At 43.4% G+C, this 18,867-nt stretch overlaps 1 protein-coding gene across 2 annotated transcripts in view; it reads right to left on the minus strand.

Annotated features, from left to right (window-relative positions):
- LOC112080505 (E3 ubiquitin-protein ligase UBR2) overlaps positions 1–18,565 on the minus strand; it is a 32,665-nt gene extending 14,100 nt beyond the window's left edge. The window contains exons 1-21 of one of the 2 annotated variants that reach the window (XM_024146287.2): positions 18,401–18,565; positions 15,360–15,619; positions 14,820–14,898; positions 11,707–11,817; positions 11,407–11,537; positions 11,144–11,282; positions 9,834–9,896; positions 9,579–9,699; positions 9,191–9,298; positions 8,851–8,939; positions 6,085–6,183; positions 3,603–3,766; positions 3,346–3,445; positions 2,948–3,076; positions 2,587–2,770; positions 2,381–2,442; positions 2,167–2,277; positions 1,968–2,033; positions 1,745–1,867; positions 1,553–1,616; positions 1,263–1,387 (exon numbers count right to left, since the gene is read on the minus strand). In XM_024146287.2, coding sequence (XP_024002055.1) covers positions 1,263–1,387; positions 1,553–1,616; positions 1,745–1,867; positions 1,968–2,033; positions 2,167–2,277; positions 2,381–2,442; positions 2,587–2,770; positions 2,948–3,076; positions 3,346–3,445; positions 3,603–3,766; positions 6,085–6,183; positions 8,851–8,939; positions 9,191–9,298; positions 9,579–9,699; positions 9,834–9,896; positions 11,144–11,282; positions 11,407–11,537; positions 11,707–11,817; positions 14,820–14,898; positions 15,360–15,619; positions 18,401–18,484 — 2,412 coding nt within the window. In that variant the 5' untranslated portion in view covers positions 18,485–18,565. Of the gene's footprint in view, positions 1–1,262; positions 1,388–1,552; positions 1,617–1,744; positions 1,868–1,967; positions 2,034–2,166; positions 2,278–2,380; positions 2,443–2,586; positions 2,771–2,947; positions 3,077–3,345; positions 3,446–3,602; positions 3,767–6,084; positions 6,184–6,262; positions 6,362–8,850; positions 8,940–9,190; positions 9,299–9,578; positions 9,700–9,833; positions 9,897–11,143; positions 11,283–11,406; positions 11,538–11,706; positions 11,818–14,819; positions 14,899–15,359; positions 15,620–18,400 lie in introns of both variants that reach the window. The other variant, XM_024146288.2, reaches the window with a different exon arrangement.
- Between the last annotated feature and the right edge of the window lie 302 nt (positions 18,566–18,867).

The following is an 18,867-nucleotide window of genomic DNA, read 5'->3' on the forward strand; positions in this document are numbered from 1 at the left end:
CCTATATAATAATAAGCGGTGTCAGAGGAAAGCCCATAAAATTGTCAGAGACTCCAGTCACCCAAGTTAGACTGTTTTCTCTGCTACCGCACGGCAAGCGGTATCGGAGCGCCAAGTCTGGGACCAAAAGGCTCCTCAACAGCTTCTACCCCCAAGCCATAAGACCGCTGAACAATTAATAAAATGGTCACCGGACTATTACATTGACCCCCCCTCCATTTGTTTTGTACACTGCTGCTACTCGCTGTTTATTATCTATACATATAATCACTTCACCCTTACCTACAAGTACAATTTTTTTTTTTTTTTTTGACTTTAATTTATTTGGTAAATATTTTCTTAACTCTTCTTGAACTGCACTGTTGGTTAAGGGCTTGCAAGTAAGCATTTCACGGTAAAGTCTACACTTATACATCAAGCTGACTCGCGCTACAGAAACAGGATAGGCTGACCTGCGTCCCAGCTAACACAAGCCAAAGTTTGTGCAAGGCTCTCTTGTGGACAGACTACGTAAACATATGACCAAATTATGCACAATTTTAGTTATACTAGCGTTTGCACCTCTTCTGCATTGCCTAGGTTCACCACTAGGTGTCAGGGTAGTCAAAGAGATACACTATTATTCCACACAGTTAAAACGTCTCATCCAAAGCTCCAGATGGTGTGTAGATCATGGGAAATGGGAGCGATCAAAGCAGATGCCACGACAGCTTATGTCACTAGTTAAATATCGTTGGCTATTACTCGTTACGAGATATTCTAAGTGAAAACTGCAGTCGGGCAGTTAGCCCGAACTTATGTGTGGTGAAAAAAGGAGTCAGGGAGAGTGAGAAAGAGAAATATAGTAAGAGAGAGCAAGAAGGAAAGGAGAGAAACAGATAGACAAAATAACACAGGGGTTAAAGCAACAAACAAAAAAATCCCATGACTGAAACTTAAATCGATCTCAGATTGTCTAGAAAACTTTTGGCCGCACAGATTTTTAAAAGACCGATTGGTTTGTCAGAATCATTTGCATCATATGCAGTTTCTACATACTTTCTATTGTTTTAGACATTCGAGTGTGGCCTGGAGTGTTTTCTTACCCCAAAATAATAACCTCCCCCCAAAAAAACAACGTTTTACTCAAATCTCATACGTCGCAGTGATGGAGAACTTGAACCCTTGCTAACAGATAGACTAAGATAGAGAAAAAGATAGCAAGAGAGAGGGAGACGTAAAGACGGAAGAAAAACGGGGCAGAAAGCGGCGCAAAGCCTTACGTTCTCAGGCAGGGCCTTGACCAGCTCGCTGTGGGCCATGGGTCTGATACACAGCTGGTGAATGATCTCCCTCTTGATCTCGTCACAGCCTTCCACCTGGCCGACGCCAGCCTCAAAACGCTCACCTGAGACAACAAACGCACAAACCCATCAGGTACTCCATCGCCGTCGTTAACATAAGGAAAGTCAAACAGAGGCTCCGAGTACACAAACACATGATGAAACACACACCACCCAACCCCACCCCAGGCAACAAGTCCTAGTGAGCGGTAGGATAGTGGGGCACTCACCCACAACCATCATGATGAGATGCAGCATCTCCTCTATTAGAGTGTTGTTCTGCTGGACCACGTCCTAACAGAGACGTAGGGAGTCAGGTCGGTCAGAGATGGACACACACACCACCGCCACACACCTCAACTGAGTGCAAACGGAGTAAAAAAAGCCAAAAGGACGTAGTCATTGTGAGTGAGAGAGCAGACCTTGTTGGTGTTCTCCCTGTTGTATCTCTTCCTGCAGTCGGCGGAGCTGAAGATGTGGTAGAGCTCGAAGCGGCTCAGGACTATCATCAGGAAGTGGTTGGGATCCATCATGGATGCTCCGGCCTGGAGTGAACACAAACATAGACGTACACACACTTGTTCAAGCCTGTAACACGTTGTTGACCGTTAAGCGTCATTAGGTTGTTAGTTAAAACAAACCGACCTGCAGCATGATGAGGTCCTTGTCAAACATCTCCACTCTGCACTTGACATTGTGGTAGTAGTAGATCTGCAACCAGAGTACACTATGAGCTCTCTTCATTATAAACACCACGAGAACAGCAACACGCACCGTGTGTTACAGTTCTGGTATACACCGTAGGGGAAGAAAGGCAATACGGTGGCGGACGAGGCGATTTTACCTGATTCACCAATGAGAAGCCATTTCTCCTCCACATCCCAGCGTGCACTTGGGCACAGAGGACCAGGCAGCGAAGGGGGTGTTCTATCAGCATGGGGGGGCTCAGCTCACTCTGTGGACCATACAAGAGACTCATTAGAAGACACACACATTTTGTAAAAGGCAAGCTGAACCTGTTCCAACCGTACACAGAGACACTCCTCCTGCATGCTTACCAGTGGAAGCTGCTCAGGGAATCTGTAGGCCACCTCCATCTTACTGAGGAGAACGTGGAGACCTAAACAGAAAACCAGCAGTGACCATGTTAACAATGTGCTGACACTTCTTCATCAATATCAAAGCCAAAGCATTAGTGGTCTGTCATTCAGCTGTGTGTGTGTGTGTGTGTGTGTGTGTGTGTGTGTGTGTGTGTGTGTCCTACCTGCAAGTAAGCGGGAAACAGGCAGGTGGATGCTGACTTTCTCCTGAGACACACAGTAGCGGATGGTGTCCACAGAATGTCCACACATGCTCAGTGTGATTGGCTGCTCTCCATCGGTGAAGCCGCTGTGGCAGTGTGTAAGGGCTGTTAGGCACTTCTTATAGGCTTCAATCAGCACACGTTCCTGTACACAAACACACAGGGGATGAAACAATAGGAACACTGGTGAGAGAAGGCGGCTGGCTGCGTGTTTGTGAGCGAACGTTTGAGAATGTGAGTTTGTGAGAGAAAGCGAGCGTGTGTACATTCATGTGTATATGAGCGCACACACACACGTGCATGTATACGTCCAGTCACTCACATCTGTGGCGCACCACTCCTGCATCATGGAGATGATATGTGTGAGCTTCATCTGCAGGGTGAAGGCTGCCTCCCACTCAGGCTCCATCTCTATGTGCTGGCCCACCTGCCTCACCACAGGGTCCATGCCCTGAGGTGGGAAAGACAGAAAGCACAGATGCTGCTTAACACTACCCCAAATGAACTAGAAACATGGGATGGATCTAATTACTCTAATCTCCTCCATCTGCTCTGGTGTGAAAGAACTGGGCGGGTGAAAGTACGTTTTCCTGCAGGCTAGCTAGGCTACCAACCATCTTATTTGTTCTGTTCCACAGTGCTGCGCAGTCTCAATCATGCCCAGAGGGGTTGTAAACTCCCTATGTCTCCTACCACCACTATAAGGCGACCTGTCCTTACCTGCATGCACTTGAACAGCTCCAGGAAGGTGTCGAGTCCCTCCAGGAACTTCTCCCTGAGTTGGTCACTCCACTCTGTGGGCCGACTGATGAGGACGTACCTGCGCACACACAGCAACATTGTTTACAACCCATTCCGAAACACACGCTCCACAGTGGTCAGTATGCTGGCTTTGATTAACACTCACACAACTAATCTACACACACTTTTATATTGCCCAGAGTGTGTGTGTGTGCGCCCGCACACATGCATCTTACTTGAGGTCTCCAATGAGGCTCTGTACGCGGCGGAACTTGAAGGCCTGCTGGGCGGTGTAGCGCTCAAACTGGAAGCGGCCCTGCAGGTCACGATGGCGCAGGTGGTCCACAAAAGTCCTGATGATTGTGGTCATCAGGTTCTCCTCTGTTATCAGCATGCGCGCCTGGGCCGGGGAAAGGAAGAGGTTCAGGGAGCCTCAAGTAGCAGGAGTCATTCTGGAGTCAAATCCCCACTACACACAATCTAAGCAAATCTATGTAAAAACGTGACAATACACTACAGCCTTAAAGTAACTGTCCAGTGGAAATGGCACTTGTTAAAAGTTCATATTCTGTTAACTCATACCCAAATAATATTGCTGACTCATCCTATACTCACTCCTATGTGGCCAAAGGATACATTGTATCTCAAACAGACCATTTAAAAAAATACTTGCCATTTCCTCAGAGGAGCTAGCCAATCAGCAGTCTACTCGGGTGAATATTTTTAATGACCGGTATACACCCAGACCAAGCCAACACAGAAATGCTTCTTTTTAACATACTTCGTTACCATTTTCTAGAAGGAAAACCATGTACACTCATTTGTATTAATTATAGGTGATTGAAATCTGGTAACACTGGACAGTTACTTTAAATTACACTACAGCATACAATTGGAATAGCATACGATTCTTTAACATTTTCATAGCTATGACATGGGTATAGTTATTACAACATGAAATGGGATGCTGACTGTATAATGTCGTTAAGAAAAAATCATATATCTAACGTCAGTATAGCATGCCACACCCTTTTCAAGGAATCAATGTTGAGAATGGAGCTATTCGGAACGTAACTAAGATGGCACTCATGATTTAGATCAGTGGTTCCCAAACTGTGGGGTCGGCGGGGAACTCAGTCCGGTTTAGGGCTGTTACGATGATCGTATTACCACCACAGTGGTCTTGTAAAAGTCTTCTAAATTAGGGTTATTTTAGATGACACCTAGCTATATAGTTGCTAACTAAAGCTACTGTAACAGATGTAGTTTTGCTGTGTTTTTGGGAAAGAACATTGTTTGCATCAAATCCATCAGCTTGCTAGCTTTTTTTTTTACGACCAGCACAGTTCAGAGCTTGAGGAAGGGCAGGTGCACGAGACAACTTTACCAGCATCATAGCATACGTATCGATTAATTGTTGCGACATGAAATACGAGTGATAATTTACGTAGTTACACTAATGAACGTGTTAAATTATGTCACGAGTCATGACCACAGTCAAATTCCATGTGGCCTTTTAGTCATGGTAAATAGAATAGGCTTCTCCAAGCTCTGATGCTACGCAACATTTCTATAGGCTATGCAATTGCATGAGAAAACAGTTGATGGCCTCTTAAAAAGAGGAGGATCCCATCAGCTTTCTAAAGACTAGGCCTACTATATTTATTTTTCAACTTCCCTAATATTAAAGCACACTACTTTGTTTACAAAAGGAGCATCACCTACCTGGCTGGCATGAAAATGAACCATGGGAATAGAGTCCTATTTAAGTGCTCCCCCCCCCCCATGCCCCCTGTTCCGAGACAGGTGCATGATCATGGTCCGTTCTAAATCAAAACTAATTTAACACATATATTATTTTGTATATGTAAAGACAACATTAAATTAAGAAAAGTTTGATTGGTGACAATATTAGCCTATCACTTATGAACAACATATTAACACTTGTGAATGATGCCCAGCTTGTGTGCAGTAAGGCAAGAAACAGAGCATGCCTTTGTCGACTTTTTCAAATCAGTTCCACACCTCATGTAGCCTAGCCCATAGGCCTATATGTTTTGATAAGTTTTGTAAAGTGGCCAAATAACTTCTTATAATTGAGCACATTTAATACGCTTTATAACCGGTGTAGAGCCTAACTGGCATACATAGGCGGCACTTGAGTTTCAAGTTTGGGGAAGATAATTTTCACCATAGAAATGCACCTTTATAATAATCATCAATTCATAATCACATTTCCGGTCACTTTTGAGAACAGCGTTTTGCCGCTAATTGATTGTATTTTGGAACAGTCGCGCTTATAACCTACTACATATTAGTAGAAGGTGTGCGCATTGATGCTCTCATAACATGAAGAAATAGCCTAATACTTTATCAAAATTTGTGTAGAATTGCAGGAAATAAGCTTTAAAAACTTCCAAAATTCTCTCCACCAAGAGAGGTGTGAACAGTTTGTGTCATGAACAGTGCTTGTGCCCACAGAAATAGACGTGGCGTGTGTGAGCCGCGTGCAGAGGGGAAGGGATGTTCCACAATGCTGGAAGGGCCCCCCCTCCCCCAAGTGAAAAAGTTTGGGAACCCCTGACTTAAATGGCCATACTTTCTCTCTATGGACATGACATCATCCATACTAAGTCTAAGATCCCTGAGGTTTTCAGCATGCGTCCCATCTCGGATGGTACTATCTTATCTCACCCCGACCCTGCGGCCCGTACTCACCAGGGAGGGCACTGTGAACATTTGCACGGAGAGGTCAGTGACTGAGAACTCCCTGTCGTGGTCATCTTTCACATAGTCGCTCTGCAAGCGCTCATAATTCTAATGGTGTTGGCATGTGGAAGACAAGAGAAGAAGAGAAGGTGTGTGTGTGGTCAGGCGTGGGATTGGGGTTACTCACCATGGTGGGGACGGTGAAGAGCTGAACTGACAGAGAGGTCACTGACACTACACGCTCGTGATCATCCTCCATAAAATCTGTCTGGAGGCGCCGGTAATTCTAAACGACAAGGGGGACATTCACCTCCTGGTCAAAGGGCGTGGGCCCCTTTCCCTCTCCTCAACCCCCCCCCCCAAATTTGTCTAAGCTCCTGGGAGAAGTAACCCCTAGACACAGATCTAGGATCAGCTTACTCCAAATCAAAAAACCTTAACCATTTGGGAGGAAAGCAAAACTGACCTCAGATCAGTGTCTAAGGGCAACTTCATCCTTCTCCCCGTTAAGCTTCTGAAGCCCTCCTGCCCTTGAACACCCAGGTCTCCGAAAGCATAGATATAGAATCCCAGAATAGCATCAGACCAATTGTGTCCAATCAAAGTTTGGGTTTAAATACTCCTCCACGTAAGATTTTGAGCAGCCCATCTTATCCAACATCCTGGCTTCGAGTCTAAGCTCATGCGACCTAGTGAGCGGATATATCTATGCTCTCAGGTTCAGCTCAGGAGACCTGTAGAGTCTTGGCTCCGAGTGTGTGTGTGTGAGAGCAGAGCAGACTTTGGGGTCAGACAGGGACCGGGAGTGTGTGGGCCTGAGTTACACGCCAAGCAGTCTGAGAGGAAAGCCACCCAGGAGGACTGGTTAAAGGATGTGATGTAGTTAGTGCCCCCATTGAGGCCTTGTGCCAACACATTCATACAATACAGTCTTCCGACATATCAAACTTCGATTCAAGACAGTGTCCAATTTTCTGCAATAGCTACACCATACATTTAAATTTGAGACATTGAGCTAGCACTTACAGTTGAAGTCAGAAGTTTACATACACTTAGGATGGAGTCATTAAAACTCGTTTTTCAACCACTCCACAAATTTCTTGTTAAAAAACTATAGTTTTGGCAAGTCGGTTAGGACATCTACTTTGTGCATGACACAAGTCATTTTTCCAACAATTGGTTACAGACAGATTATTTCACTTAATCACAATCGCAGTGGGTCAGAAGTTTACATACACTAAGTTGACTGTGCCTTTAAACAGTTTGGAAAATTCCAGAAAATTATGTCATGGCTTTAGAAGCTTCTGATAGGCTAATTGAGACATCATTTGAGTCAATTGGAGGTGTACCTGTGGATGTATTTCAAGGCCTACCTTCAAACTCAGTGCCTCTTTACTTGACATCATGGGAAAATCAAAAGAAAACAGCCAAGACCCCAGGAAAAAAACTGCAGACCTCCACAAGTCTGGTTCATCCTTGAGCAATTTCCAAATGCCTGAAGGTACCACGTTCATCTGTACAAACAATGGGACCACGCAGCTGTCATACCGCTCAGGAAGGAGACATGTTCTGTCTCCTAGAGATGAACATACTTTGGTGCGAAAAGTGAGAATCAATCCCAGAACAACAGCAAAGAACCTTGTGAAGCTGCTGGAGGAAACAGGTACAAAAGTATCTATAGCCACAGTAAAACGAGTCCTATATCGACATAACCTGAAAGGCCACAGTTTGCAACTGCACATGGGGACAAAGATCTTACTTTTTGGAGAAATGTCCTCTGGTCTGATGAAACAAAAATGTAACTGTTTGGCCATAATGACCATCGTTATGTTTGGAGGAAAAAAGGGGGAGGCTTGCAAGCCGAAGAACACCATCCCAACCGTGAAGCACAGGGGTGGCAGCATGTTGTGGGGTTGCTTTGCTGCAGGAAGGACTTCACAAAATAGATGGCATCATGAGGGGGGGAAATGATGTGGATATATTGAAGCAACATCTCAAGACATGTCAGGAAGTTAAAGCTTGGTCACAAATGGGTCTTCCAAATGGACAATGACCCCAAGCATGCTTCCAAAGTTGTGGCAAAATGGCTTAAGGACAACAAAGTCAAGGTATTGGAGTGGCCATCACAAAGCCCTGACCTCAATCCTATAGAAAATGTGTGGGCAAAACTGAAAAAGTGTGTGTGAGCAAGGAGGCCCACAAACCTGACTCAGTTACACCAGCTCTGTCAGGAGGAATGGGCCAAAATTCACCCAACTTATTGTGGGAAGCTGGTGGAAGGCTACCTTAAACATTTGACCCAAGTAAAACATTTTAAAGGCAATGCTACCAGATACTAATTGAGTGTATGTAAACTTCTGACCCACTGGGAATGTGATGAAAGAAATAAAAGCTGAAAAAAATAATTCTCTCTACTATTATTCTGACATTTCACATTCTTAAACTAAAGTGGTGATCCTAACTGACCTAAAACAGGGAATTTTTACTAGGATTAAACGTCAGGAATTGTGAAAAACTGAGTTTAAATGTATTTGGCTAAAGTGTATGTAAACTTCCAACTACAACTGTATGTACATCAGGATTAAGTCCTCGCCCCTGCTGATGTGATGTTGACACATTAGTTCCTCATTAAAAAGGGGGCCAGCTGGAGACGCAGGTTCACAATAGCGCCTCCAGTGCTTATAATGCAGAATGCACTGTGACTTTCCACATAGCTGTGTTACATTAGGTGGCCATACTGGTCCTTCAAATCAAGGGTCAAAAGAAGAGGCTTACTTTTGCAAACTGGATAGCAAATAGCTTCTTGTATTTGAGGTCCATGAGAAGGCTGCTCATAAAGAGCTGGTGGTAGACATTCCTGGCCCCTGGAGTGGAAAACAGGTATTACTTAGAACAACAGTACTCACGGAAAGGCTGTTCATGTTTTACGTGCATTGCAGGAGAAAGGGGGTGGGAGGGGGTCWGTCAATGCCATCCCAATTCAATCAAATCTCAAAGTAAATAGACATTTGCCATTTCTTTTCGATGAGGATTTTTCATTTATTGCGTTGAATTGAAATGTAATTGTCCCCAACCCTGGCAGGAGAACTAAAAGGACGCATTTCCTCCTCCTCACCTTTCCACATCTTGGAGTCACAGAGCATGAGTGTGTCCACCAGGGAGGAGTTCTCTCCCTCTGGCCCTCTCTCCAGGCCCACCTGACACAGGATCCTCCTCAGAGCATCTACACACACAGAGCATACACAAGTGCTGTCAATGGGCCTCGGGCAAACACACACAAGGATACAAAAACAAAGCAAACAAGGATGTGTGGCGGGTCTTTAGCAAAAGTAAAGACTGACGTGACCAAAACTTTTTCCTCCAATAAACCACTTATGAAGCGGATTTTTTTTATTTCAAGATTGCGGGTTAAATTCTTTATATTTCAAGAGGATACGGAGTGTACAATCCAACGGCAGTTAGACATACTTCACATGCAGCTTGGAAAGAGGAAGGAGACTCACCTGAGTACCCTATGACGTGGCCCAGCCAGTGGAGGGCTTTGAGAGCAAAGCACTGGTGAGCCACCACCGAGGAGTGCATTACCTGGACCCTCAAGGGCTTCGACTGACGACTCGTGTTCCTCTGCAGACGCACAGATTAATACACTCATGAAAAATGACATGGTTTAATTGGTGGCAGCGGTGGGATGTGAGCATCTGTCATCTCATGACAATTTCAATGGAGATACATCCAGCTGCCCAGACCATGCTACTCACCACAATGACTGACTTGGCCTGCTCACAGAACGCGAAGTCGCCAAAGCGCACCGATTTCCTTCCCTGTATAGCAGAAGATACAAGAGAATGATTATACACATATGAAGTAGGGCTGGGAATTGCCAGGGACCTCACGATACGATATCACGATACTTGGGTGCCGATGCGATATGTACTGCGATTCTCACAATTCTATATGTATTGCGATTGGATACCACAATTTTATTGTAATGATGTTCCAAATATATTGCTCAATATTTTTTTAATTTTACTTAACTTATCTAGGATAGGGGGCAGCATTTTCACGTTTGGATGAAAAGCGTGCCCAGAGTAAACTGCCTCCTACTCCGTCCCAGATGCTAATATATGCATATTATTATTAGTATTGGATAGAAAACACTCTGACGTTTCTAAAACTGTTTGAATCATGTCTGTGACTATAACAGAACTAACGGAAAAAGAAACGTACTCTCTCGTGACAAAGCCGAGCAGGTCCTCTTTGTGAAGAAAAACCTCCCCCAAATGTTAAAATTGTAAATGGGCAGTCATATTTTAACCCAGTCATCTATAGTCACTGGGGAAAAAATGACTAAGCCCGATGGCTTTTCTGTTGTTTTTCATTGCTGGTATAGGTCAAGATTTTCATTTAATTTAAAACAAAGCAGTTTTGTTTTTGTTTATTTATTTCCTAAATGAAAGATGAGATGTGTTGTAAATTTGCTCTCATTTTACTAGTCAAGTCCGCTGAGCACATTTCAAAAGCTGAAGTTGTGCCATTTATAGCAGTTCAGGACAGCCTAGAGACAGTCATATTTTCAAGCAGTTAAAGCTAAAATGATGAACTGCATTTTAGTTTCAACCAATATTTCTTTCAAAGCACTTTTAAGTTTCTCCATAGTCAAGATTAGATAGTGAGAAGAGCCACCATCAACTTAACCATCTTTGTAATGCGGGGCAGCTCAACTATTTGTGTCATGAATATCTGTTGTGCTAATAAAATACATTCATGGATGTCATTTTTCTCAATTACAAGTTATTAAACAATCTGTTCCTAACTGAACATATAACACCTTGTTTCAACTACTTAACTGTACTAGAATGCTTAAAAGGCCGCTAAAATGTAAAATATTGGTTACCGGTATCGGACAAAAATGTAATATCGGTGCATCCCTACTACTTACAGTAGTAAAATAATGTTTAACTAATTAATACCTGGAGTCAAATATAGATAAATTGCAACATGTAACTATAACTGTTCCCCCCCCCCCCATCACTAATATGAAGCCATTAGTCATTAAGCCAACACTCACATCTCTGTCTACTGTAGTGGCGAAGCTGACTGCTTCTTTCTGGGTGCAGTTGACAGCCTTCTGGAGGGTGTAGATGACTTGCTCGTAGGTGTGGACCTCATCATTGAAGAGCATGCAGTAATAGGTGTCACCTCGGTCTCTGACAAATCAAAAAGACATGAATATCAACTGGCTAGAGATGAAAACCATTTTGTTGTCATGACGACCAGCAAGAACGTGACATGTGATCACAAATGACTTCCTGTGTGCGGGTGTGTACGTACGGAGGCTCTAGGCCCYGGGGCAGCTCGTCCTCCTTGTCCCAGGTGAGCATGTCCACAGCGTATTTCAGCACAATAGAGAAGACATTGTAGCAGCGGGCAATCATGTCTGTTGACAGGTGGGCAAGGGGATCCTGCAAATACACAATCAAATTATGTCAACCTCAAAGAATGATTAAAGTGGCAATTAGCAATCTGTAACAACTTGTAACAATGTGTAGTAACAGCAGTGAATGAACTGTGTACTTCTATTAGATGTGAATGAAACATGATATACAGTAGCAGTGGCTGAGAGCTGCTCACCTCCTGACAAGAGTCACTGATGTTGGGCTCATGTTTCTGACAGTAAGGGCCCTTCTTCCAAGCCTCTGTGTCTCCACAATCACAGAAACCCCCTCCCCCAGAGGTCGTCATCTGAAGGGGAGACGATATGTGAGGCAAGACAACACAAGTACATGTACACAGTCATACGCAGCAGACAGAGAAGCTTCTGGATGGTTTACATTTGGAAGACGACAACAATGACCATCTTCTACATCACCTGCATTGCCTTTAAATTGTTTCACTTGAGTCAAACGTTTTGGGTAGCCTTCCACACACTTCCCACAATAAGTTGGGTGAATTTTGGCTCATTCCTCCTAACAGAGTTGGTGTAACTGAGTCAGGTTTGTAGGGCTCCTTGCTCGCATACGCTTTTTCAGTTCTGCCCACACATTTTCTATGGGATTGAGGTCAGGGCTTTGTGATGGCCACTCCAATACCTTGACTTTGCTGTCCTTAAGCTATTTTGCCACAACTTTGGAAGTATGCCTGGGGTCATTGTCCATTTGGAAGACCGATTTGTGACCAAGCTTTAACTTCCTGACTGATGTCTTGAGATGTTGAGTCAATATATCCACAATTCCCACCCCTCATGATGCCATCTATTATGTGAAGTGCACCAGTCCCTCCTGCAGCAAAGCATCACCACATGATGGTGCCACCCCCGTGTTTCACAGTTGGGATGGTGTTCTTCGACTTGAAAGCCTACCCCTTTCTCCTCCAAACATAAATGGTCATTATGGCCAAACAGTTCTATTTTTGTTTCATCAGACCAAAGGACATTTCTCCAAAATGTACAATATTTGTCCCCACGTGCAGTTGCAAACCGTAGTCTGGACTTTTTTATGGCGGTTTTGGAGTAGCTTCCTTCCTGAGCGGCCTTTCAGGTTATCTCGATGTAGGACTCGTTTTACTGTGGATATAGATACTTTTGTACCCGTTTCCTTCAGCATCTTCACAAGGTCCTTTGCTGTTGTTCTGGGATTGATTTGCACTTTTCGCACCAAAGTACGTCCATCTCTAGGAGACAGAACGTGTCTCCTTCCTGAGCAGTATGATGGCTGCGTGGTCCCATGGTGTTTATACTTGCGTACGATTGTTTGCACAGATGAACGTGGTACCTTCAGGCGTTTGGAAATTGCTCCCAAGGATGAACCAGACTTGTGGAGGTCTGCAATTTTCTTTCTGAGGTCTTGGCTGATTTATTTGGATTCTCCCATGATGTCAAGCAAAGAGGCACTGAGTTTGAAATACATCTACATCTCCAATTGACTCAAATTATGTCAATTAACCTATCAGAAGCTTCTAAAGCCATGACATCGTTTTCTGGAATTTTCCAAGCTGTTTAAAGGCACAGTCAACTTAGTGTATGTAAACTTCTGACCCACTGGAATTGTGATACAATGAAATAATCTGTCTGTAACCAATTGTTAGAAAAATTACTTGTGTCATGCACAAAGTAGATGTCCTAACCGACTTGCAAAAACTATAGTTCGTTAACAAGAAATTTGTGGAGTGGTTGAAAAACGGGTTTTAATGACTCCAACATAAGTGCATGTAAACTTCCGACTTCAACTGTACATACATCTTCCTGCCCTGAAGTAGTGTTTTAGAATGTTCTAGAACACAAACAAAGGGGAGTAAGACAAAACCAGAATGCATAAGTAAGCACTCAAGGTCATATTTTCCGCAGATCAATTCACCCTACCCCCCAATCCAAACCTTAAATGTTAGTAGGCCTAAAAAATACAGTATATACCAGACCCTGTATCAGTAGTTAGGGGCAACTTGTACCTACTCTTGGGTGAACAGAGCTTGAGACCTGAGGAGAGGTGCACCCATCCTGAGGCTCACATGGCAGGAGAGTGGCAAGCCAGGCCAGGCCCAAATGGGATTAGCCTGCCTGATCCTCAGCCTGGATTCAGAGCAGCAACTGGGTGACCCGTCTCATGGCAATCACCCACTCACACTTACCTACCCATTCAGCGACAGAGCCTCTACTGAAACCTAGGCAGTAGTGCTGGGCGATTTGTGCTTTTTGAGGTCGGTTCCGTTTTAGTTCGATTCTTTTATTATTTTTTTTATTATTATTTTTTTTTGGTTTTTGGTTTTTGGTTTTTTGGTTATTACTATTTTTATCATGAAATTTATTCATGAATAATCATGAAATAATTATATTACAATATTAGAGCTTTTAATGGATATTCCAAAGCCCAAAATAGTGAACATTCAATTGCCAAAACATTGAAAATATTCCATCATCTGTGTCAGGTCCACATTGGGTAGACATCAATAGAAGAAAATAGGAAATGACTAAGAAATATAATATTTCAGTTGTGTATATTACATAATGTACTGTCTTTAGTCATCCTATTTCGCTGGCCTGCCTAAGTATGCTGCAGAGCTGTCTGCCAAAATACATTTGACTAGTTCTTCAAAGTAAATAAGGCATTCTTTCACAAACCGTCTCTGTCCCTCTCGTCGTTGTGTACATTTCTCTCTCATGCGGTCTGTGTGCATATAACCTAACGGGCGTAAAAGTGTATCCTTCCAAAGATTTGTATATAATGATGAGATACTCATGTCTCTGCCCTAACAATGGAAGTCGTTGTCCCAAAGGCAGGCGACAAGCTTAGGTCCAAAATAAGCCCATAGAAATGTATTGGGCTTATTTTGGACAGATTTTGGCTAGAGTGAAACCTCTCGCTTCACCTCTTCCTCTCTGATCTGTCTCTGTCCAAGCTGGGAAAAACAGGCGGAATAGATTATGGTCATTGTAGTTAATTACCATGGGTATGCGCTGAACTAGGTTGAATATTTGCTTAATGAAAACTACAACTCCCTTCAGCCCAGCGTCACACATAGTTCTTGACTTCTCTCGTGAATGATTTCTCTGTAGAGAAACAGCGCGTTGGGCTCACAAATAAAAATAAAATAAATAAATGGAATTCAAGTTATTGAACCAACGTGGGTCAATTAGTTATTTCATAAACAAAATGACAGTTAATGGCTCAGCACTACTAGCCATTGTTTGGGCTGTTGGCCTGCTTATACTGAACCCTTGAGTGTATGAGAGGTTGTGTGGTCCTTCTTACCCTGTAGCGATGTTCTTTATGCACACTGCCCAGGAAACACTGCATACAAAGCACACAGGTGGGGTCTGCAGCACATTCCCTGCAGGAGAGAGAGCTAGACTGTGAGAGAAGCAGGAGGGACAGCAACAGTACCTAACATTGTCTTCCAAGGTTCCACCAGGTCATGTCTTGATCCCATGCTACCCTCTTACTCAATGCCAATACAAAGGAGGAGTTGTTCAGGAAAAATAAAAACAATACTCATGGAATGGATGTTCAATTAGGCTATACAGCACAATAAGCATAGGAGTGCATTGCAATGGCTTTCCATTGAACACACACTTGGGTGTGTATGGAATTAGCTAGTATGGTCAAGCTGATCCTGTAAACGGAAGTGACCTCGACCTTATCAAGACAGCACCGCTTACCAGGAAGCTTACGGTTTGACCTGAGACTTAACACAGTACCAACCTGACCCAATTCACAGGAAAGGACAGCTAGCATACGTATGCGTGTCTGTCTTTCTGTCTGCCTGTCTAACGAGACCTCAACTACCCCCACCTGCATGAGTAGGTGGGCTCTCCCACTCTGAAGACGTGTCCACAGAGCTGTGATGGCTGGTTGTTCTGCTCCAGCTTGGCAAGGCCCGTGGAGGGGTCCTCCCCACACAGGTACCACTCTAGAGGGGCCTGCAGCAGCAGCTGGGCCAGCAGGTCCTCACTCTGGGGGTTCAGGTTGGGCCCCAGGCAGTAGATCTTGGGTACATAGCGGGCCAGGTGCTGGTACACCTCCTTGTACAGGTCGGTCACTTGGAGCCATTTCTGTGTAGAGGGGGGGTAACAGTGAGACATGAACATTACAACAAACCTGTTGTTAGCTTTTCAGACTGGAGGACATTGAACACAGTCCAGGTCCAACTTGTATGAATTTGACTTAGTTATATGGGGTGGTCTTTATTGTATGATGAGCAGAGCTGAATCTTGAACGATGAACATACATATGTTAGCCTATAGGCAGGGCTCTGTACTGCGACCATTTAGTCGCATTTTGCCACCCTTTGACTTGGCTGTGATTTTTTTTAATTTTAAATCATACTGGTTGCATCGGCGTGAGCTGCACATTCTATATGGTCACCTCACTCCAAACATCCTATTTTTTATTAGGAGGTTAAAAACATGGTCAGTAAGTGCATTAGCCTCATGTTTCCTGTAATGAAAGTATCTGGCATGCCCCTTTGCCTGTTTTGCTGGGGCCTGCTGCTTTGATAAGCGACCCGCTCACTCCCGCTCTATATTAGAGCCCAACCTATATGTTTTTGGGGGTCTCATACCAATTCTAATTTTTGGGGAAGACAAAACTTGCCGATGTATCTGCCGATATACTGTTTTACACCGGGGGGGGGGGGGGGGGGGTTACTTTTTTCCATCCTGAATTCTCAAATTGCCACCCAAAAGAGCAATTGTTGAAGAAAAATCTTTCAAATGTTGATTTCTTACATTGTTAAATTAATGACATCATGAGAATGACCACAAGTGTTCAGATTAGTATGAGATTCAATTTTTTCATCCTATTTATTGAATATCGGTTATCAGTGGAAAAATCGTCTGATACTGATATAGAGGTAAAAGGCCAATATAGTCCGATAACATTGGTCGGGCTCTATAAAATATAACAGCCTAATTGTCAACCCAAACTTTCTGACAATCACTGGATCACTTGCATGAAATAGTAGCTATTTTTACCTATACACGGGAGGAACGAGAAAGACCAGACTACTGGAATTCTTTGCATTTAGGTCGTTATCAATATCTCTAAAAACAATATATATATAATCACCTGCCCAATGGGGCAACCTCGGAGCAGGCTCAACTTCCATGACTGCTCAGTTCACTTGCACCAGGCAATAGGGAAACCCTTAAAGTCAATCCTAGCAAATATAATTAATCAAATGACAGTGATAAACTAGCACAGTCACATCTAGTACATGGCATGTTGCGTCATATGTGGAGAGTGAGCTCATAGCCTGCAGGGGGGCAGATGTCACATGTAGACAACATGTAGTCTTAGGCCGAGTGTAATGGGGAAATGAAAGACCACTGAAGTTGATATTTCATTTAGTGTGATCAACACAATGTTTAGCATATTTAGAATTAGACTCCATGTTTAATGTTATGGATTGTTCTCACATCTGTTGGTAGTGATTGACACCAGAGCTACTGAAGGCCCAAGTACAAGGACACTATTGACAATTTGATACATTTGCAATACATTCTGGCTAGCTAGGGAAGTATTCGCAATCAACAAGTGCTGTATCACACTGGATGAGCCATGGGTAATGGAAAACATCTGTTTTACCGTTATTAACAATATGTGACTAGTAGGTAGAATTAATAACTAGCTAGTTAGCTAGGTTTGTGCAAATAGCTAAATTCAAGCTTTTCTGTAACCTGGCATCATTACCCCTCTATCAGACGGACAGCGTCATTGTACAACAGAAGTACATTAAATTTCCAATGCAATGCTGTGATTGCAGAGGGAGTTGCAGTGCGTTCTTTGTTTTGTGTGGTACATTCATTGGATTTATCCAATGTATGCATCAAATTGACTTGACAGAAATAGTAGCAAAAGTTGAATGTTGAACTTTTGTGGAACATATCCAGCAACAATTTTGGATTACAACATGAAAAATGTTTGCCTGCAGAATGTATTATGCAGAATTGAAGCAATGACGCTGTTGGTCTGATCAGGGAGCTACGATGCTAGCTGGTTAACGCCTCGATCACACCGACAGAGTTTACGTTTTGGGACACCAGAAGTACATTAATTTCCAATGGAACGATACCGTTTGTCTTGCAACATTGGCGGTTTAGTGCGTTCTGTGTGGTGCATACGTTGGATTTATCGAACGTATGCGAAGACGGTTTGACAGAAATGGTAACAGAAGATAAATGTTGGTACTTTTGTTGCACACATATCCAGTGGTTGCTGTGTCCTATTTTGCGCTAACACTGTCGGTGTGACCCAGGCATGACGGCCGAGCTCTCCCCAACTACACCCCACTCTCCCCAACTGGTTGTGTTAACATTAACAGGGTGGATTTCACGGAGCGAATAAGGTCAATTGCCAACAACAGATATTGCGGGTTTGTTGGTACGCAAGTTGTACAGGATAGCTAACTACTGCTGCTAGTTATGGAACAACAACTGCTTGACGTTCAGACAGTGCGGCGAACAAATTATGTTGGCCGGCAATACCAAAAATACTGTCTGCCAAGTGACCCTAGCCTATAACGTTAGCTAGTATTGTTTAAAATAATCCTGGACACATTCCTACCAATATAAAATAGCTGGTATAGTATCGATTCCAATCATTATATTACAGTTATCTAATGCCATAGGTTAGCTAATGCCATTTTCTAGAACGCTAGTTAGCATTAGCCATGTTCCCGTACTGTAGCCTAGGCCATCATCATCGCATTGAAGAAAAACAAGTCGAGATGGAAAAATATAGAAATGAATATAGTCGATGAAATTGGTGCGCTCTGCACCCTTTGATAAGAAACATCACATCAAATATATACACATATGGAAACTGTCACATACCGAAGCTGTGTCCTTGGCAGAGAAATTCAGGAATTCAGTACACAGAGCAGACGGTACTTCACGATCAGATTCTGCCGCCGCCATCTTCGCTAGCTAGTCCGTCCAGTGTGGAAGGAAACGGATATCAACCGTTCATAGTGCGGACGAGAGAGTAGGGAAACTTTTAAGCTGACTAATGGAAAATGAGAGGCTGAAGGATCAACGATGACACAACATGGTCAGGGAACAGCCCAAACTAGGGGACTTTTTTCTAAGGTGCACTGGGGACATGAGACACACTGTAGTCGCCTACTTACTAGTAGTTGTAATATCAGAATCAAAATATTCATAATTAATATTCTGATGGTGATGGTAGTGACATACTCCATAAAGTCATGACAAAATATGTGCAATACCTTTATTTACACTGTACAATAATGTTGAGCATGTATCTAATGCCAGACAGACTGCCAGACATTAGCAGAACA

This window comes from Salvelinus sp. IW2-2015, unplaced genomic scaffold (assembly GCF_002910315.2).
Source record: "Salvelinus sp. IW2-2015 unplaced genomic scaffold, ASM291031v2 Un_scaffold16345, whole genome shotgun sequence".
Taxonomy (NCBI): Eukaryota; Metazoa; Chordata; class Actinopteri; order Salmoniformes; family Salmonidae; genus Salvelinus; species Salvelinus sp. IW2-2015.